Below are 22,368 nucleotides of genomic sequence, written 5' to 3' on the forward strand. Positions count from 1 at the left end.
ATCCCTGCAGATTCTTTTTTTTTTTTTTTTTTTTTTTTTTTTGGATGTGGCTGGACTGGACTTGCATACATAGTGGTACTTAAGACAAGCTCTTTTCCATTTTTCATGCGGATGTCACTGCCTGATTTTTATACTTCATAAAATAGTTAAGATACTTGATAAAGCACTGGACCATATACTAAGAGGCTGATGGAGTTACGATAAATAAAATAATAGGAAAAAAAAAAAGCACCTCATCATTAGAAACTATCCTCAGCTTTGTTATCTACCATGTAGAGAAGTACTTCCGTATTTCACATTCTTATCCTGTTTCTGACAATGGCTTGCACTTCTGTACCCTCTAGCTTGAGCTACTTATTATCTGGGAGAGAAATGTTCGCATTTGATTTTTAAATGTAGTTCATTGTTACTTCTTCGGAACTGCAGTAGTGACTAGAGATGAAAAAAATCTTACAGTATCTTTAGAGTTTATTAAGGGACTTTGTTTTCAGTCCTGACTAACTTATTTTGATATATTGTGTGTTGTGTATGAATTATGAGGTGAGGAACATCATTAACTGTAATAAGTAATTTTTCATTAACTCATCATTTGTATGTAAATCTAGAAGTCTAAATCTCGTCTATATATTTTTACATTTAAAGAATTGAGTATCTGAGATGTTGAAAAGGTTAACAGTAGTCTTTGGGAAACTGGGAAGTAATTGTTCAGTTACCTTGAGCTGAATTTTTTGGTATCAAAATTAATAAGTTATTGGTTATGATTTACGTCTAAGTTAATAGTGAACTTTCTCAAAGATTATTATTCATTTTAAAGTTAAGCACTGTACATACCAGCTTCTCTTTACTTTCTTAATTATTATTAAGTGAAATGTTTCTAGACTAGATGGAGGGAAAAAAAAGGTAAAATCAACTCAGTAATTATGATGCCACTGTTACATTCCAGTCAGGGGTTATTAAAAAAAAAAAAAAAGTTTTTAAACTCAGGAGTAATAGACATTCTGGAGAACAAAGCAAAATCTATAATATGGTAAAACATTTGAGTTTTGATCTACCATCAGTTTTTGATGAAGCAAGAAAAGTATCACTACAGTAGTTCACCTTTGTTTGTAGCCACAAATACGTAATGATGAATTATATTATTCTTACCTTGTCTTCGTGCTTTTATTTAAAGAAAAAGAGACATTTTTTGTGTGTGTGTGTGATTGATGTTTCTGTGTGATGGGTGTTTTGTTTGGTACTAGGTATGTAATTGTTAAATTCACACAGCTAAGTATCAAACCTGTGTGTAATTTGTTGGGGATTCCTTCAACAGAGGACACCATGAATGTAGTCATACTGCAAACTGGTTGTCAATCAAAGCCAGGCGCTCACCTGTTTCCAACAGACAGCATAGGAATTGCAAATGAATGGAGCAGCAGTCTTAACTCCACAAACAGCATTACAAATAACAGTGGGCAGTCTGGAAATGTAAGTGTAAATCTGGAAAAGCTACTACTAATAATCACTGTACCAATATATAATTGTTTATTTTATTTCTTAAACGTCTGTTTTTATTTCTTTGTACTTCATCAAAAAAGAAAAAATCACAGCTACAGGAAATGTCAGGCAGTATTATTTAACTGGTTTTGAAAACCTAAATGGAATGTCTGCCCAGGGCACCAGATTTAATTATGTATTACGTGTGTTTTCTGTTCTTGTTTTCTGTCTTAAAATGCAATATTTTGAATGCTACATTGAGGAATGTTGTTGTTAATCAAATATACAACTACAAGACAGCTTAATTTATGTGTCTGTTTTTTCTGTAGGAGAGGTTTCATTCATGGAAGATCTTGCCTGATAACGGCCCTCTTCTCTGTCCTAATTTGCTAATGTTACGAATTAAGGGATGTCCTATCCAATCATACTTTACTTAAAGCTCCTTGCAGTGATGCAGTAGAAGCAGTGTGTTTGGTAATAGAGAGGTGTTTGATTACAAAGGTGGTAAATGTAGTCTATGTTAGCAAATTTCATCAGTAAAGGTTGGGGACAAGAACTAGCAAGGTATATTGCAGAATTTTTAATGATCTTCCTTTTAGTATCAATTGGAATAGATCTTTTGTTTGTTTTGCAGCAAAATAATTGTTTTTTAACCCAGCAGGCAGCTAAGTACCACATGATCACTCGCTCCCCCAGTGGGATGGGAGAGGTAATTAGAAAAAGTTAAAAATGCAAGAACTCATGGGTTGAGATGAAGGCAGTTTAACAAGAAAGAAAGATAAACAAACAAAGCCACAAGTAATGCAAAATGCAATTGCTCACTACCAGCTGACTGATGCTTAGCCAGTCCCTAAGCAGTGGCATCCCCTCCCACCCTGGCCATCTCTCCTCCCCACCCCCCTCCCCCCAGTTTTTATTGCTGAGCTGATGCTCTATGAATACAAATATCCCTTTGGTCAATTTGGGTCGCTGTCCTGGCTGTGTCCCCTTTCAGCTTCGTGTGCACTCCCAGCCTTCTTGCTGGCAGGACATGAGAAGCTGAAAAGTTCTTGGCTCAGTGTAAGCATTGCTCTGCAGCAACTGAACCATCAGTGTATTATCAGCGTTATTTCATCCTAAATACAAAACACAGCACCATACTAGATCCTATGAAGAAAATTAACTGTCCCAGTCAAAACAAGGACAATGATATATAAAGGTAGCAACATCTTTTCTTTTGCGATTTTTTTTCTTAACATATTTTTAATATGTAAATACATTTATTACCAGAATTTCATTTCTAGGTTTCCAGAAGTGTTGGTCTATCCTGCTTGGTTAGAAACTACATGAAAGGACATAGTTTAAATAACGTTTAAAAGGAATTGTAAGTAAATAGAGCATTTGTTAAAACTCCTGACTTTTTCTTGTAGTTTCATTATGGTGTCCTGTAGATCAAGAATAAAGATACCAGTATGCAAGCATTTTATCTCAGGACTCCAGGGCAGAAGCCAGGAGTCCTGGCTATAAGGTTCTGAGAGAGAGTCCACCTGTTTATTTGGGAAGCTAACCTTCTGAAACTTTCAGGAGAGACTCATATCAGAAACTTCTTAGCCTGTCATGAATGAATTCATTACAGCTGAAAATGCTAACTATCCTTGTGTGCCTTCCAGCCTTGAGAAATCTTCCTCCATATACATGCGTTTTTCTGTTATAGTCATTGGGATTCTGATTAACATTGTGTACATTTTCCATTCTGTTTCCATTAAGAGCGCTTGCATTCCCGTTCAAGTGTGAAAATGCAGAAGTTGACCCTGCTGTCTTTCCTGTACTTTCTGCTTGAAGTTTTATTAGAAGTAGCCATCTTTTTCTGTTCTCTGGCAAAATGTCATGCCATTTCTTTCACTTGATTACTTACCTACACTTCCATTATATTTTTTCTGAATATTCAGTTCCTGATTTCTTATTACCAATTTGGTCTTATGTCTTTATATGTTTAATTCTTGAATTGCGTTGCTTGCTTACTTGCACCATCAACATCTCTTTTAAACTGCTTTCTGTTAGCATTAAAGCAGTCACTGTATGCTTTCCTACCTCCCCCCATTTTTCTCTACTCTGGCACCATGTTTACATTCTTTGTTCATGCTTTTCTCTCTGTTCCAATAAGCTTTGTCTTTCTGTCTCCTTCATCTTCATTCTCAGCACCATCAGATGCTGCTCCCAAGTGAACTTAATTTTAGTGATTTTAGTGTTTTGTTTTTTTTTTTTTTTCACTCCATAATCAGACTTTCTCACTTCTTTTGAGTCTTCAGAACTAAATCTCTCTATTCATATTCCAAAACTTCTTTCACCTGTACTGCTGTATTACGCCAGTGAAGTAACCTGCTATTTTCTTTACTTCTAGAGGAGAAGGGTGGTGTAGTGCTTAGAGCACAAACCTTGGGCTTGAGAGACCTAACTCGGTTCTCTGCTCAGTCATAAAAAACCTCCTTGACTCGGAGCAAGTTGTTTAACTACCTGTTGCCTATGTCCACAGTTTGAGAGTTTAATACTATTTCCCTTTCTATAAAAAATATTGAAAGAATGAGCCCATTAAAAATGCTGTACAATCCAAGTTGTTAGTGAGGAGGCTCTGTTTTAAATAACTTTTGTAAACTAATACCTTCATTACATTCTTACATGTTCATCTAAGTATTTATAGTTTCCCTTCCTCTCCCTTACACTATTTTTCCTTCTCATGCTGATATTACACTTATTTTGATGGTAGTAGTAACATTTGATTTCATGTTAATTATGAACAAAAAGTCGCTTCTGATACAAAATGCACATTTATTCGTCATCTTGGCATTGATATTGCACTAAGTTGAATGACTTTCTAGTGATACATTTCTTGACATTTCTTGAATGTTCTTTTTATCTTACTTGCGCAAAAAAAAAGCAAGACAGTTGAGATACAGGAGCAGTGGTCTTAAAGGTATCGTGTATCAGGCTGCAATAGATGACTAAATATTTGAGAAAATATTTTTTGTCAGATGAGTGGCAGTGTAACCTGTCATGATTTCTCTGTGGAGTCCACCTACCTTTGAGTCATGGAAGAGATGCATTTTCAAGCCTGGAAAGAAAGGTGGAGGGCCCTGATAAATGTTGACATTAAGGGCCGGAACATCTTCAGCAGACCTGGAGGAGTCTCTCAAAGATGAAAAGGAGGTGGCCCTAAAATTCTTCCATTTGCCTTCTCTGCCTTAGAAATGACTTTTGTTCGATGACCTTAGATAATGACCAGGATCGGGTATTTTTCCTAAATATTGTCTCTTCTTGCCCCCTTTTGGTAGCAGGATATTAGCCTGGGTCTAATCCAACAGCTCGTCTTACTACATTTATATTACGGGAATAAATGTACAGTATAGGGGCTGGCAGAAGATAGGAATAAATTCCAAATAATAACTTCATACCAAAAAGACTTACTTTATATGTAAACTGTCCTGTAAATTCATCCTAGGCTTGAAATGCAAAGATTTCTTTTTTCCTGCTTGTATATTTTAGCCTACTGTGGATATTATATGACTCATTTTTTTCATGTATTCTCTGTAAGTTGAGTCACACAGAATTTGTGGTACTATATAACGTAGTTACTAAAACTTAATGTGTTGGTTTTTTTTGCCGGAAAATACAAAAGGCAGAGTAGAGGCTATTGCTATCTACTCTCATCATGGTTGACTCTTCAGAGTTTAAAATCAAAAATCTAAACATATGTGTAATCAGATGCTGCTTCCTGCAGCTCTGGTGGCTGAGCAGTATTTACTTATTTATTTTGTGGCAAAACTACACAAATTATTACTGTGTAAGTTCTTAATGCTTGAAGCTCTCTCTGTAGATGTTAATGCTACTGTTGATACCTACTATAAAAAAAAGGGTCATATGAATGGCACCTTATCATCTTATCTGACGGTATACACATCTCATAGCATCTGAGCTTGACCAGTAGCTCTGTACCTCAAACCCTTTACTTCTGGTTGAAAAAGAGTGTAGCTCCATATATGGTTCTATTGTCTGCAGGTAGCTCTCCAAGATAAATAATCCATAATGACTATCTTCCTTCCTCCCTTTCCCCTGGACTACATTAGGTCACATTGTGAGGGAGTAACTGCATTGCAGGGGGGTAACCATGATGTACGTCTTCCTCTGCCTGTAAATTAATCTATGTTGCCTGCCTATATGAAAATGTGGGTGTGAAATTTACATCTGAGAAACATTCTGTGCAGATAAGGGAAATCACATCCTTAAATGGAGTCTGTAGTTTATCTAGACTATTATCTTACTTCTGGTGTTAATGTGCCTTCACTGTCTACTCATTTTAATTTACCTACTTGTCTGCTGCATTAAGGAACCCTCTGCTACCAGAAATACGTTTTTTAAATATTCTTAGAAGATGTAACTGTATTGTTCATAGTAAGTTTTCAAAATCTTTGGATATGGAACTGAATACCTTAACAAGTTTTTGGCAACAAAACCAAACCAAAACTCCACAGGTTTTTAATTTCACTTAAGATCAATGTTTTTTTCCTGGCAGTGTCCCTTTTTTTTTTTTTTTTTTCTTTTTTCTTCCTTTTTTTCTTTTTTTCCCCCTTCAATTTTCTCTTTAGGATAAGCAAGATTTCAATATATTTGAATTTTATAAAAATTGCTAACTTGCTAATCCATGCACAAGGGCAATCCTCAGTTTTGGATTTGCGGTGAATGGTAACAGAAAGAGAAACATTATATGCCGTAACTAGCTTGTGGTCAAAACATGAATCCTACAGCCTTTGACTTCAGTAGGAATTTTGTCTGAATAAACCTTGGCTATCAATTTAATTATTTTTGCTGTGGTGTCCACTCTTGTACTTCTGTTGTCTGTCAGGCTATATGTACATGTATGTTTCATTCTTACATAGGTAGGCTCTCTTTGGATTTCAGAAACAGTACAATTGCGCAACTGTATGCAGATAAGGTCTGTGACAGCAGATTTTATGTAGGAAAAGGTGTGAGTGAATGCATAGGTAATAATATTCAATGGCTGTAGGGCTTACATTTGTTGAGGTGTTCGTTCTGTCCAAGGTTAAGATGACCTACCTGTAGGTTCACGTGTGTCCTCTACCTGATTTAAAGGAATTTGAATCTGAAGTTCCTGCTGCACAGGAGGGGCATCTTGAGGTTATGCTATTCTGGGGAGAGAGGTGTCTCATTTTAAAATCCTGATTTGTTTAAAATATTTTCACATTCTTTGGATCATAAAGTAAGAGTTAAGGTTAACCCTAAGTTGAGAGTTTAGTAGTAAGCTATATAGTTATTTTCAGTCTGTCTGATTCAGTGTGTGTTTTATCTTTAAACAAATGAAAACAACTTTGGCAGAATTTTACTCCACTATTGTACAGAGCATTGACTAGTTCAGGTTCTTGAAACTTCACAGACTGTTCTGAATCAAGTGAAAGAGGGCTTGAAATGTGTCTCATCGCTGAGTGTTCTCACCACTGAGAGAACTGAGTCTAGTTATTAGCCTGGCTTGAAAAAACTAAAAGGTTTATTTAAAAAAATGTAGAAACAAGCAGTACCCACAGTTTCACTTGAACATGTTTATTGTAGGAATCTGCCACCTGACTTCTAAATTTCAGGTTCATTGGAATTATACTTTGAGTGAACATATTGTCCAGGCCTGCTTACAAAGATTACAACTTCACCTTAAGCCTTTTACTTCAGAAATTTATAACTCTCTGGCAGTTGTATATCAGAACAAAAATGTATAAATTCAGTAGTGTTTTAAATGTTGAAGTGTTGAGGATGTTTACTCATTAACAGATTATTTAAGAATCTCAGAAAACAGCCTTTTGAGATATACAAATGGGCATTGACTTACTTTTTGCCAAACTTCTACTTGACTTTTTCTTATTGAACTTGATCCCGGTGAGTTCTTTGAAAGTGTGAAATGTCATACAATGCTTACTTCAAACTGTAAATAAATAAATACATGAATGAATGGTAGTCATAGTTGTCAGAAAGCAAGTAATTTCTGCCTGAGAGTCATTTTGTGCATAGGGAACAAACAAGGCAATATTCTGGTGTGTACAAATGCATCTTCTTTTGAAATTTGTATAGTTACAATATCTCCATGTTACTTTGGCTATCAGCTAGTTTTTAAGGTAATATCAAAAAATACACAGATATGCTGAAGTTGGCATTGTATTAACAGAAATTGAAGTTGATCTATAATTTCAACTAATTGTGTTCTAAAGGGAAAATAGATATGTAAAAATATAGAGTATATTAGACACTGTTTTCTGTCTTCTACAGATTTCCTGTTCTTCAAGTCCAACTGTAACATCAACTTCTAGTAGCAGTAGTTCTTTGTCACCTCTGGGACCTCTTTGTAGACAGAGATCATTAGCAAATGGTGTTCTGTGTTCTGAGTCTAGTACATCAGGTGTTTCTTCACCAACATCTAGCTATCCAAAAGCACCAGGTTTTGAACGAGAAGATCAGGTATGTGAATAATATGGGTGTAGAATTACAAATGCAACCTTAACATAATTTGATTCAGAAGAAAATGTTCTCTGCCTCACATATCTGCCCTCATTTAAAACAGAGTTGGGAGCCGTCTTCTGTTGTGAGCTAAACAGTGTCAAACTACAGTTGTCACTGGCCAAGAACACCCTTGCAAAGTGTCAACTGATATATAGTAAGTTGTAACTTTGCAGAAGCATTATGATTGTTATTTTGAGCCCAGGTAGCCTAGAATAAAGCAAGATAACAATGAAAAAAACAAACAAAAACTATCTAGACTTGTTAGGGTTTGCTTTTAATTTTTGTTGAAAACAGATGGTGAAAATACACATTATTTCTGGCTGTTGAGACTATTTATGAGTGCTAATCTTTGATTAATTTCTGTTTCTTGTCCCACCTGCAGCTACCTCTCAGACAAGTTCATTGCTGAGACAGACCAATGATAAAATACAAGCCTCTTAAAAAGAGAGCTCTGTAGCAATAATTGAGAAAAGATGTAACATTGATTAAAATCAGTTTTGCCACTTAGTTCACCATCAGTGAGTAATGTACTGCTATAAAGCATGTGTCTTAACAGCAAAAAAGTCATGTGCTTGCCTTTTCCTGGCCACATTGAATCTGTTTAGAGAGGAGGCAGTGAGGGACTTTGGAACTGAGAAAAAAAGCATGGAGGCTTATAAGGAGGAGAGTTGCAACAGGGAGCATTCACTGCAAGAGAGATTAGCAATCTCCCAAAGGAACAAGCGCAACAGAACTGCTCAAAGGCAGCAGAAAGGACTGATTATTTTTTTTTCCTAAAGAGACAGGAGCCATGCAGAGGTTACTGCAATTAAGGAAATCACTGAAAATTATTAGTCTGAAAAGAGATATTTTTCATTCTGCTCTTCAAGAACACAGCGGGCGTAGAGAAAATGCTTACAGTTTCCTTTAATTTATATGTTTCACTCGTTTCAAAAGTTATCTTATTACAAAATGGTCTTCAAATAAAATCTGCCCTTATGTTTGAAATTGTTTTGCTTGTTATTTGTAGCATCATTACTTAAAGGGCAGTTCCACTGAAACTTATGGCTAACTCAGGCTTCTATCTCACCAGCCTCTTGGAGAATTATTCCCCAGCTGGTGATCACTTCAAACATGTTATTTCAGTCACAACATAGTGCTAACATGGTTATTCAGTTTTTGGACCAGAAATAACTTGCATGTGCTCAGTTGTGCATGTAAGTGGAACAGTTGCAACTGCCTTTCCTTTTTCATGTACATTGACTTTATGAGCATAAAAATTCAGTGCTCCATATGGGACTGCAGTGAGGAAAACAAAGTCATCCTCTTTAAGGCATTGTTACAGGGATGCCAGTGACCCTTCATAAACTAATTAGATAATTTATAGCAGTGACTCATTAAGTTCATATATTATATAGAGTTTTCTTGTTTTAGGCAAAGCAGCGAAGTTTCTCAGCTGAGAATCAGCAGAAAATAAGTGAACAAGACAACAAGCAGGTATTGCCAGAAGCTAAACACTGTAATATTATGCCCTTTTTGGTCATGCATTAATGCAGTATCAAAGTTCTGTGGCACTTTGTAAAATAGTCTAAGGAAAAATTGCAACTAGTGACAGGACAAGAGGCAGTGAACACAATAACTTCTGTCTGAATAGCAGGAAATGCTGCTTTACTGTGAGGGTGACTGAGCACAAGAGCAGGTTGCCCAGAGAGACTGTAGAGTCTCTGTCCTTTGAAATATTCAGAAGTTGTCTGGACATAGTCCTGGGCAACCTACTCCAAGTGGCCCTGCTTGAGCAGGGGGGTTGGACCAGATGATCTCCAGAGGGTCCATTCCAACCTCAACCATTTTGTGATTTTGTAGTACAAGGTGAGAACAAGAACTAACTGGGAAGCAGCACTGTGTAAAAGTGCCAGAGGGTCTATGTAGACAGCAAGCTAAATGTGAGCCAACAGTGTTGTCTGGCTGCAAAGAAGACCAAACATCATCCCATGTTCTATTAACAGGAGCATGGCAGTAGATCCAGGGAAGGGTTTACTCTGCTCTGTTTTGTACTTTTTAGACCACAACTAGAATACCACATTCAGTGTTGGCCCCCAAGTATTAGAATTACATCAATAAACTACTTAGAGCAAGCAAGTTCAGTGAAGGGCTGACAAGATGGTCTGGGTCCAGGAGCACTTGTCCGGTGAGGAGAGGCTGAGGAAGCAGAGCTTTTTCAGCTTGGAGAAAAGAAGGCTTCAGGAGGACCCAATAGCAGCTTTCCAAATACCTATGGGGAGCTCAAGAAGACAGAGCCAGCATGTTCACAGTGATGCTATTGGGTGGACAAGAGAGAACTTACTAAGCTGGAGCAAGTAGCTAAGACTGGATACAAGGAAAAGTTTTCAGCACTGGGAGAGTTGAGCAGTGTTTGCAGAATTTGCTTGCACACTCTTCATCATTGGAGGTTTTCAAGATCAGACTAGCAAAAACACTTAGTCACCTGGGCTGACTTCATAGACAGATTAGCTCTGATCAAGTGGTTGGACTAGATGCCCTGCTGCAGTTCCTTCCAACCTGAATTACACGAATTTTCCTATTAGCTAATGTTCCTAAAAATATTTGCAGGTTGTTTTTGTTCTTTTATTCTCTTCTTACTAAAAAAAAATAATAATAAATAAAGCTATATAATTTGCACTTAATTAGTGCAGAATGTTTGAAATTCTGCTAAGTAATTATAAAATTCTTGACGTCTTTTTTTAAATAACCTTTCTCTCCTGACTCGTTTCTGTTTATTTTGTCTCTCTGTTCTGTTTAGATATCCTCCAGCATGGAGTTTGGAAGTCACAGATAGTGTCAGTCTTGGTCTGTCAAAAGAGAGGAAGGAAAGTAACCTTTGAGCAGCCCAAGTGCATCTCTGTGGAAACAGGGTGGGACAAGAGGCTTGCTGCTTGTAAATGTGTTAGGCAGAAATGAGTAAATAGTCCAGCAGGTGTAGGTGTTTTTGCTGGGGAGAAAGAGTACTAACTGAAAAAATCCATCAGCTTTTTGTGGGTATGTGAGGTTTCTTCACTCCACTCTCACCAAAAGGCCTCAGCTTAAGATGGGACAGGCCAAAAGGGCGTGTATTTTGAGTGATAATTTTTCAGTAATATAAAAATTCTCTTGTTGTTAATTCAGTGTAAATTTTAATGTTGGAACAAAGCTTGGAAAAGCCTATCATAGAATCATAGGATAGTTGAGCTTAGAAGGGACCTCTGGAGGTCTGTAGTCTATCTTTCCCCTTTTCAAAGCAAGGTCAGCTAGAACAGGTTGCTTAGGACCTTGTCCGGTAGTGTTTATCTTCAGGAAGGGAGACTTAACAGCCTCTTAGAGCTATATGCTTCAATGTTTGGCCACAATTGTGTGTTTTTTTTTTTTTTTTTTTGTTTTGAAGTTCGATGTCTAAGTGTAACTTTATGTACTGCAGTTTATGGCTGTTGCCTCTTATCCTGTCACTGGTTGCCACTAAGGAGAATCAGTCATATCAGGTTTAAAATTAATGAAATTTCTGGTTTTGTAATTTTTTTTTTAAGACTGTACCACAACAGCCTGAAATCCTTAAATCCTTTTATATATCATAGGTTGCATAGTTTGTAATAGGATGTATACAGTTTATTTAGATTATTTGTATTTTTCTGTAAATCTGGCTGTTAGAGTAGTTTTTCCTAACTATAGCTAAGGAAGGAAGTTGGACTTCAGCTGAAATTGCAGCAAATGCATGGAACAAAAACATTCCATTCCATTTTGTATAGGCTATAGAGCAGCTCTGCTCCTCCCAGAAAATTTTGTGACAGCAGTTAGCATCACATACTTCAGTCAGGACCTGAAAAGCAAAATGTCTGTTGTTGGGAGGGGAAAGGTGGTGGAGAGAACTTGTTTGGCATTGATGAAGGGATCTTCTCTCCTTTGAAACAGATATTTATTTCTGCTTGTTTGTAATTGTATTTGCTAATCTTGCAGAGTTCCTTGGAAATTGTCTTTTTCATTCATTCTTTCAAAGTCATACTGTAAAATACAGTGCATGTCTTACACAGTGAGGATGGCCAGAGATCAAAACAGAGAGCCAGAGAGTTTGTGGAATCTCCATTAGCAATTAAAACACGACTGAACAGTTCCTGTAGCAACCTGATCTTTCAGTCTGGACAGAGATACTTGTCTTATGTTCGTGGTTCATTTTGATGGTCATTATCAGTCTCAATCTTGTATTATGTCTACTTTTGAAATAGGAAAAATTCCATAGTATTAGTAGAAATCAGGAGAGTACTCAGTAGATAATACACAATCATGGTTCATCCCATAGAAAGCAACAAGAGGATGTTGGATTGATTCAGTCACAGTTAAATGTTGTTTTTCTTAACCAAAAAACTCAAGGAAGTGGGTAAAACAATAAAAAGAATTCATATGCTGGAGAGCTTTCACCAAGACCATGTAGACTTTGTGAAGTTATTTGCTAGTTTAGAATGCTTCATGGTTACATTTTGTTTGTATTTATTACATTTTTTAATGTAATGGTATGATTTCTATGACAACACTATTCAGCTAGAAAGAAGTAGCATAGAGACATGTCGTTATATTATGTGGTACATGTGTGTAGGTCAGTCATGTTTCGCAACTGTCTAAACTGAAGATGTTTATGTGCCAACTGTATTTAGATTAAATGTGAAAAAATGCAGATCAAATAAATATGTGTACAATATGTGTACAAATGTATTATGAAATTGTACAATTACTCAGTAGATATTTTCCTTTCGAAAAGGGTCATCAGACTACAGCTGACTAACTATGATTCTAGAGCTTATTTGAAGTTACTTAAAAACCTTTTTTTCTGGAAGCAGAATTCCCTCGTGATAGCCATGTCCAAGCACATTAGAGAAATACACGTCAGTAAATTATAATGAAGATTATTCTAATCTATTCATTTAGAGGTTTCTTCTGGATTTCTTTTTCTTAGAACTAAAATAACTTTTAAAACTACATTCTATTTATTTCATGTGTTTTCATATATGTCTCTGTAAGTATATATGTACTAATATATATATATATGCTTGTTTGTTTGTTTTTAACAGAACCATCTCAGTGTTTTTTCAGTGGTTAATCCACTTGCTTCAAGTATAACTTCCAGTCTGGCCTCCAGTGTCGGATCAGATTGTTCATCTCCTCCAGCTGTCTCAGCTGTTAGTGCCAAAGCTCTCCCATTTTATTCTGGTGGTAACACAGTTGAGTCAGTTACAGGTAAGTCTTAACATTCAACCTCTGATTGTATGTGTTTTGTTGCATTATTCAATTCTCCTTATTTTAATGTAGGTTCAGAACAGGTTTTTGGTAAAGACAGTGATGTTGTACATTCTTTATTATATGTAATTAAAAGCAATATCTGAATGTTAATTTAAAAGATTTTCCCCAAAATCTTTATTTTTCACAACGTCTCTAATGTGAGCATAGGAATGAGTGAACAGGACATTTAAACTAACTTTGTCATTGGTAGTGGCCAACATAAACCCTTTGTAATGTAACTCAGTGTGTTCCTAAAAGTAATGTCTCCTCAACATCTGTTGATGGGCTGCTGAGATTGACTTTATTTATTTATTTATTTGTTTGTTTGTTTATTTATATGTATCTATTTATGTTTATATATATAAAGCACCTATCATCATATTCATAGAATCATAGAATATCCTGAGTTGGAAGGGACCCTTAAGGATCATCAAGTCCAACTCTTGACACTGCACAGGTCTACCCAAAAGTTCAGACCATGTGACTAAGCGCACAGTCCAATCTCTTCTTAAATTCAGTCAGGCTCGGTGCAGTGACCACTTCCCTGGGGAGCCTGTTCCAGTGTGCAACCACTCTCTCTGTGAAGAACTTCCTCCTGATGTCAAGCCTAAACTTCCCCTGCCTCAGCTTAACCCCGTTCCCGCGGGTCCTGTCGCTAGTGTTAATGGAGAAAAGGTCTCCTGCCTCTCGACACCCCCTTACGAGGAAGTTGTAGACTGCGATGAGGTCTCCCCTCAGCCTCCTCTTCTCCAGGCTGAACAGGCCCAGTGCCCTCAGCCGTTCCTCGTACGTCTTCCCCTCCAGGCCTTTCACCATCTTCGTAGCCCTCCTCTGGACACTCTCCAACAGTTTCATGTCCTTTTTATACTGTGGTGCCCAGAACTGCACACAGTACTCAAGGTGAGGCCGCACCAGCGCAGAGTAGAGCGGGACAATCACCTCCCTTGACCTACTAGCGATGCCGTGCTTGATGCACCCCAGGACACGGTTGGCCCTCCTGGCTGCCAGGGCACACTGCTGGCTCATATTGAACTTGCTGTCTACCACGACCCCCAGATCCCTCTCTTCTAGGCTGCTCTCCAGCGTCTCATCGCCCAGTCTGTACGTGCAGCCAAGGTTTCCCCGTCCCAGGTGCAGGACCCGGCACTTGCTCTTATTGAACTTCATGCGGTTAGCGATCGCCCAGCTCTCCAACCTATCCAGATCCCTCTGCAAGGCCTTTCCACCCTCATTCGAGTCCACAGCTCCTCCAAGTTTGGTGTCATCGGCAAACTTGCTCAAAATACCTTCTATTCCTACATCCAGATCGTTTATAAAAATATTGAAAAGTACCGGCCCTAAAATGGAGCCTTGAGGGACCCCACTAGTGACCGCCCGCCAGCCTGACGCAGCGCCATTCACCATAACCCTTTGGGCCCTGCCCGTTAGCCAATTGCTCACCCATCGTATGATGTTTTTATTTAGCTGTATGGTGGACATTTTGTCCAGTAGGATCCTATGGGAAACCGTGTCAAAAGCCTTGCTGAAGTCCAAAAAAATCACATCAGCTGGTTTCCCTTGGTCCACCATACGGGTGATCTTATCATAAAAGGAAATCAGGTTAGTTAGGCAGGACCTACCCTTCACAAACCCATGCTGGCTGGGACCAATGACTGCTTTGTCCCCCAGGTGCGCCTCAATACGTTCGAGAACCATCTTCTCCATGATTTTACCAGGCACTGACGTGAGACTGACAGGCCTGTAATTGCTAGGGTCTTCTTTCTGACCCTTCTTGAAAATCGGCACAACATTTGCCAGCTTCCAGTCTACCGGGACCTCTCCAGACTCCCAGGATCGTTGAAAAATAATTGAGAGAGGTTCCGCGATGACGTCCGCCAGCTCTTTCAGCACCCGGGGATGAATCCCATCCGGACCCATGGACTTGTAGGGATCCAGGTGGAGTAGCAAATCCCGCACACGTTCAGGGTCGGTTGGGAGTTTGTCATCCCCACCGTCCCGGTCCTCCAGCTCAGGGCACCCTGGGTCCCAAAGCCCATCATCGGCATTGAAGACAGAGGCAAAGAAGGTGTTAAGCGTCTCTGCTTTGCCTATGTCATCGTCTGTGAGAAGACCTTCCCTATCAAGGAGCGGCCCTATGTATTCTTTAGTTCTCCTTTTTCCATTCACATATCTAAAAAAACCCTTTTTATTTTCTCTCACAGACACAGCCAGCTTCAACTCTAGGTGTGCTTTAGCCACACGAATTTTCTTCCTACAAACACGAACAGCATCCCTGTATTCTTTCCATGTCACCCGGCCCTCCTTCCAGTAGCGAAACACTCTCTGTTTCTGCCTAATCTCCATAAGAATGTTCCTGGTCAGCCACGCCGGCCTCCTGCCGCGCCTGCCTGACTTGCGGTATTTAGGAATTGCCTGTTCTTGTGCTTCTAGGAGGCATCGCTTAAAGAGTGACCAGCACTGGTGGACATCAAGGCCTTCAAGAACAGCTTCCCAGGGGACCTTGCTGACTAGTTCCCCGAGCAGCCTGAAGTCCGCCTTCCCCATATCTAGGGATGAGGTTTTGGTGGCACTTTTCCTTCTGTCATCGTAAATTTTGAACTCAACCACTTCATGGTCGCTATGACCGAGGCGGCCACCAATCACCACATCTCCCACCAGACCCTCTCTGTTTTCCAGCAACAGGTCAAGGAGGGCGCCTTTCCTAGTTGGCTCCGTTAGCACCTGCACCAAGAAGTTATCATCTAGGTGCTTCATGAACCTCCTGGACTTGCTCGTGTCAGCCGTGTGGCACTCCCAGTTAACGTCTGGCAAGTTGTCCCCCATAAGGACAAGGGGAGTTAATCTCGAGGCCTCTCTTAGTTCTGTAAAGAATAAGTTATCGGCGCTATCGTCCTGGCCAGGCGGTCTGTAATAGACTCCCACAACGAGATCCCCTTTATTCGTTCGTCCCTTGATCCTTACCCAGAGGCTCTCAATTTTGCCATCTCCGACCTGGAGTTCCACACAGTCCAGCCCCTGCTTCACATACATCGCCACCCCACCACCTCGCCTACCCTGCCTGTCCCTCCTGAAGAGCCTGTAACCATCTATCGCAACACCCCAGTCACAGGACTCATCCCACCAGGTTTCGCTTATGCCGATGATGTCGTAGTTGCGGGACTGGGCCAGGACTTCTAGCTCATCCATTTTATTCCTCATACTGCGTGCGTTCGTGTAGAAGCATTTCAGGTGCGTCTCCTTACACTCAGCACCTTGTGGATCTAACCGAAGGACCTCACTGGCACACAGCCCCTCTGATTCTAGCGTACTTATGTCTTCACCGGCGTGCCTGGTTTTAGCCCCTTCCCCCTTCGACTCTAGTTTAAAGCCCTATCTATCAGCCCTGCCAACTCCTGACCAAAGATCCTTACCCCTCTCCGAGAGAGGCCCATCCCATCCGGTGCCATCAGGCCCGGCGTAGCATAGACCTTCCCGTGGTCAAAGAACCCAAAGTTCTGCCGGTCACACCAGTCTCGAAGACACGAGTTTATGCAAACAGCACACCTTTCAGCTTCGATCCCCCCTATCGGAAGGACAGAGGCAAACACAACCTGCGCGCCTGAACCTCTAAGTTGTCACCCCAAATCCCTAAAGTCTCTTTTGATCGCCTCCGGACTTCTCTTTGCTACTTCATCGCTACCAGCCTGAAAGACCAGTAGCGGGTAGTAGTCAGTGGGCTGTACCAGGCGCTTGACTTTCTTGGCAATGTCCCTGACCCTGGCCCCAGGGAGGCAGCAGACTTCCCTATGGGTAGGGTCAGGCCGACAAATAGGGCCCTCTGTTCCCCTAAGGACAGAGTCTCCCACAACAATCACCCTCCTGTCTTTCTTGGTGGAGGCAGTCCTGATGCGTGGAGTCGACCTCCTCGCCCTAGGCATCCTCCTGGGTACACTTTCTATCCCTTCCTCAGTTGCTGGTCTCTCAGTCTCCAGGGCCTCAAACCTGTTCTGTAAGGGCACCTGGGAAGGTGGGGCCGGAAGGGGAGGGCATCGCCTGCCATGTCGAGCAGGGACCTGAATATTGATAAACACTTTTTGGAACCACTCTGATGACAGGGGTAAGAACAGGAGTTGGCCTATTAGTACCTCTGCACTTCTGTTCCCAACAAATTAAAAAAAAAATAAAACCACAATACTTTGCTGACAGCCTGTCTGTCTGGTGTTTAATAGTGCTACTCTATCAGGGTTGGAGGGACGCCTATTATGAGTGGCAACAGTTTGCACTGTGACACCTCCAGCTGTGTGGCAGAACAGTGCAGGCGTCACAGAAGGGCAGTGGGATGTGAAGGCTCAGACCCATTACCAGTCAAAACATACCAGCAACATTGAGCTCCTATTAGGAGAGCGCAAGCTAACTTTGCACACAGAGCATGCTGTCTCTGTGCTTGAGGCTGAATCAGTGAACCTTCTGGACTGTTCCAAGTTTCAGAAGATCACCAGACAGAAATGCATGTCAGTTAAATGTATCATGTCAGTGGGGGATGGGTGACAAGGGGGACTGTAGGCTCAATTTTAGAATGGGTACAGGGAAGAGAGAAAGAAAGAAGACATCTTAAATTTCCAGTTCTGCAAACAACAGCCCTTGATTTCTGGGTACCCAGGACAGGTTCAGGAAATACTCAATTCCAAAATCTGTGTCCTTAACCCAGAGCCTTTCCCTTGTTTGCAACCAGCTAGGTTTTTATGGTCTCATGGCTTTTTATGTGGAAAATGGTAAAAGGGTATAAAATATTTGAGTAATAGACACTGATTTTCTATCCAAGTTCGTAATAGCAGAGGGAAGAACTTCAACAGTACCTTCATGCAGTCGGTGTTAGGCAATTGTATCACGTTATCCTGTTCTGTTCATTGTCACCAGAGAATGGAGATAATTAGGTATACTCAAGTGTTTAGACATAAGTACGTTATCACTCCAAAAATAACAGAACTTGACACGTGGTGGGAGAATATCTGTTTTCAACGGTATGTATAGAGAGATATTTTTATTCTAAAGAAGGAAGATAGTGGCCTAACCATAGCTGGATGTTGATGAGCTTAGAAAATATCTACTGACACAGTGTGAAATACAGTGAGAATTACTCAGAATCTATCTGTTCTCATCCCCTAAAGACCACAGGTGCTTTGCTGGAGATTCATCAGGTAGAATGTAATCTTTATTACATTCATTATATTACTGTACTCATTGCAGCTTTTCAGTACTTAATGGGGACTTATGAAAAAGATGGAGAGCAATTCTTTGCTCAATCAGATAATGACAAGGCAATAAACTAAAGGAGGGGAGATAAAGATTAGATGTTAGGAGGAAATCCTTTACTCAGAAGGCAGTGAGACACTGGAACAGGTTGCCCAGAGATGTGAATGCTCCATCCCTGAAGGTGTTTAAGAACAGGTTAGATGAGTCCCTGAGCAACCTGATCTAGTGGGTGGCATCCCTGCCTATGACAGGGGGATTGGAACTAGATGATCTTTAAGGTCCTCTCCAACCTGAGTCATTCTGTGATTCTGTGATTCATTATTTCCATTTCTGATGCTGCTGGCAAAACTTCACAGAATCACAGAATGGTTGAGATAGGAAGGGACCTCTGGAGGTCATCTGGTCCAGCCCCCATGCTCAAGCAAGGCCGCCTAGAGCAAGTTGCCCAGGGCCGTGTTCATATGCCTTCTGAGTATCTCAAAGGATGAATATCTTCAGTAACTCCATATCTCTCCATGTACTGGGCAGCCCAGAGCTGGACACAGTACTCCAGGTACTGTTGTATCAGCCTAACACTTCTTTAAGTATCTGCCTTATGGCAGCACAGAACACTAGCAACTTGAAATTCCAGGACTTACGTGTTCTCCAAAACAAAAGGTACACATCGTGTACATTATGTAGTTTGTAGTTATGTAGTTTGGCCTGATGAAGTGCTATGTACTTTTTCTGACATCATATCACTGCAGGCTGAACAATGTGTATTGCATGTTCATCTCCTTCTGTCAAGAAATTTGTTAGTCTTTGAACACGTATCAACTATCTCATGCTGCTGTTGGTGGTTCTCCTGTTTGAAATCACAAATGTATTGACAAATCAAATGAATCTTTCAAGAATACAAACTTTGAGAGTTTGGGGATGATGTGCGTATTTGATCTACAAAACTGTGCTTGTATCAAGACTTGCCTTTACTGAAAATGTAGTTGGTATGGCTCAAAAACTTCTCTCAGTCATGTAGTACAGAAGGGTATAAATGGCTCTTGAGCCAGCAGTGTTCACTCTGAGAGAAACATATCACTGATAGCAGAAAGGAGTGTCAGGATATTTTCACCTTCTTCCCAGCCTTCTAGAGCATTTTTTGAAGGAGTTACGTCCTTCAGTTAACCCACTATTATTTTGCTGTGAACCTCCAAGAAGCATATGGCTCCATGAACATTAGGTAGTTGAAGGTGCTAATTAGTTTTTCCTTTAGCTTTCTCTTTCTTGAACAGAACAAACCTGTATCTCTTAGGTTGTCCTTGTATATTATATGCTTCAGTACCCTAGCCATCCAGGTGGCAAGGAACTGGACACACTCCAGTTTGTCAGTGTCTTTCTTGCACTAATTGTGGTACCCCTGCTATGGTCTCACAGGTGCTTGGGAATAGTTGCTTCCCTCAACCTTCTGCCTACACTTCTACTAATGCAAGCCAATATGCAGTTAGCTTTTACTGTCCACAGTGCATACTGAATTCATTAGGATTCCTAGATTTTTTTTCTGCAAAGCTGCATTCTGGTCATTTGGCCCCCAGCCTGTACTGTTGCAAGGGGTAATTCTATCCCAGGTGCAGCATTCTTCTATTTGCCTTTGTTGTACTTCATGATGTTTCCAGCAGTCCTTTTAGACAGCCTTGTGTGATTCTTTCAAGTGGCAGTCCGGCCAGCCAGCATATCAGCTGGGCTCCTTTAGTTAGCGTTAATGCACAAACTTGTTGAAACACAGAGCACTTTTACAGTAAATATGTTTTATTCAGTAGGCTATGACAGGGAATGTTTTGTGATTCGAAAGACACTGTTTTTTCACATCATGTGGTGTAAGTCACATGACCAGGGAGTTGCTGTGATTAGCTGGTATACTTGAAGGTTTCTGTGTTTAAATCAATGTGTACCAGAGACCAGGAGCCTGCAGACAGTGAGTCAGCACTTAGCAATGGTAAGTTAGGCGTTTGCTCTTCTAATGTTTTTATGAAAGAAATGTATATAGAATATAAAATCACAGATCTTTTTCTGCAGTCTCACAAGTATATAGCTTACTTTCCTAAAAGATTTGTTTTATGATCTGGGTGTTAGAACATAAAATAATTTTAAAATTATTTTTAGATGTCAAAGTTAGAAGGAGATGAATTTTAGTTTGCATTCTATGCAAGTAATATAATTTTGTCGGCTTATGATTAATATTTTCAGAGATGCTATGGATTGAAAACACATTGTTGTCAAGACAAACAGTGCTGTTGGAATAAGTAGGGGCTAGTTGACTGTAACAAATTACTATGAGATCCAAGGTCTAATTTTCTGTACTAGATGTGCTAAGTCAATATATTTTTTTAATTGTGATGTACAGAACGAGAGTTGCAAAGTAATCATTTAAGCAGTTGTATGCTCTGTTTCCCATGTCCCACTGTCATTCTATTATTGACATTGAGAGATTCTTGATTCTTCTGAGACAGAATATGCCTCTGCTGTCCACAGCACCTGTTTTTATGAAATGGTTTTCAGGATGCTATTTTTGTTAACTGAATATGAGTCATAACATACACATCTCATTTAAGTATAAGTTAATGTACTTTACTGTGAATGTGTAGGTCTTGTATTTTTTTCTCAAAGGAATTTCGTATATGTAAGTTCTTTTTCCAGAGTTCTACTTTGTGTATATACAAGATGGCATTGAAAAGAAAGTGAAGTGAAAAGAAAGAAATCTGAGTAGAGCAGAAAAATAAAACATTATTGTAAAACAGAGAAGAAATACATAGTGTTCTTGTAGGAATTGGCGCACTGAAGAATTCTTAAAAAAAAAAAAAAAAAGTAAAAAAGGAGCTGCAGCAAGCGAAAGGGCTAGGCGAGAATGGGAAAAGGGGATAAAAGGGGATGAAGGGTTAGGGGAGATGCGGGAAAGAGTTGCATTAGCAAGAACTGAAAACACTTTGTCAGACTTTGTCAGTGGGCTCTGAAGCCTTTTCTGTGGTCCTTCATCTTGATTTCATGGGGAGCTGCAAGCCTTCTGTGCTCAATAGTCCTCAAGAGCTGGGGAAAAGAAGGAGTCAGGGGAATCGAGAATAAGTATGCCAATCAGATAAAACAAGCATTTAATATTGAGGCTTGGGTGGTATGTTGAACACTGAACGAAGATGGAGTGGAAGAAGGTGTGTTGCTGTTACCTACTCCTGTCAGATTCCAGGGAGATTGGGTAAATAGCCTGGTTTTGTTCTGATATAAAAAAAAAAAAAAGAAAGAAGCATAAGTTGAGAACATAAAAGCTTCACTTTGTGTGAAGTACTGAAAAATTTAAAAAATGATTAAATGAAAATATTTTCAAAGAGATAGGAGAAATTGGAGAGATTAGACATGCAGAGTATCAAAGCAGAAAGATTTGGAGAGGAATAAATAGGGGAGGGGCAGTAGTGAAAGGAAAACCATTCAAGTGGTAATAGAAAGAAGGTGAGACCTTAACACAAGGGTCTGTTTGCCAGCCTGATACTTCACTTTGTTGTCTGTTTTAGGTTCTGGGAATGTTTTGGTTACTTGCTTTGATTTCTGTTGGATACTCAAGCATGGAGATTTTGCCTGTCTGAGAGCCTTGCCATTTAAGGAAAATCTGTGTCTCTTCCTTTGCCTCCCATATATGTTGTGATCTTAAATGCTTTCTGTATTCACTCCCTGCACTCCACTGACTTTCCTCGGTGTGAGTTGGAATATGAGAGAGACACAAAGTGTCAGAAGCTTTAAAGTCTAGAAGATAAATAGTAATAAAAAGTCAGCCTCTTTTATGGTAGGGGAGGACCAGTGTGGCAGAATGAGTTAAGGCCTGACTCACAT

At 39.8% G+C, this 22,368-nt stretch overlaps 1 protein-coding gene across 13 annotated transcripts in view; it reads left to right on the forward strand.

Annotated features, from left to right (window-relative positions):
* Window positions 1-22,368, forward strand: part of UNKL (unk like zinc finger) — a 51,985-nt gene that overhangs the window by 18,892 nt on the left and 10,725 nt on the right. For 9 of the 13 annotated variants that reach the window (XM_072023945.1, XM_072023937.1, XM_072023936.1 and 6 more), the window contains 4 exons: window positions 1,313-1,467; window positions 7,780-7,968; window positions 9,424-9,486; window positions 13,080-13,245. In XM_072023945.1, the coding sequence (XP_071880046.1) occupies window positions 1,313-1,467; window positions 7,780-7,968; window positions 9,424-9,486; window positions 13,080-13,245 (573 nt within the window). The remainder of the gene's footprint in view (window positions 1-1,312; window positions 1,468-7,779; window positions 7,969-9,423; window positions 9,487-13,079; window positions 13,246-22,368) is intronic. The other 4 variants (XM_072023939.1, XM_072023947.1, XM_072023944.1 and 1 more) reach the window with 4 other exon arrangements.

The sequence above is a fragment of the Anas platyrhynchos genome, chromosome 15 (assembly GCF_047663525.1).
Source record: "Anas platyrhynchos isolate ZD024472 breed Pekin duck chromosome 15, IASCAAS_PekinDuck_T2T, whole genome shotgun sequence".
NCBI lineage: Eukaryota > Metazoa > Chordata > Aves > Anseriformes > Anatidae > Anas > Anas platyrhynchos.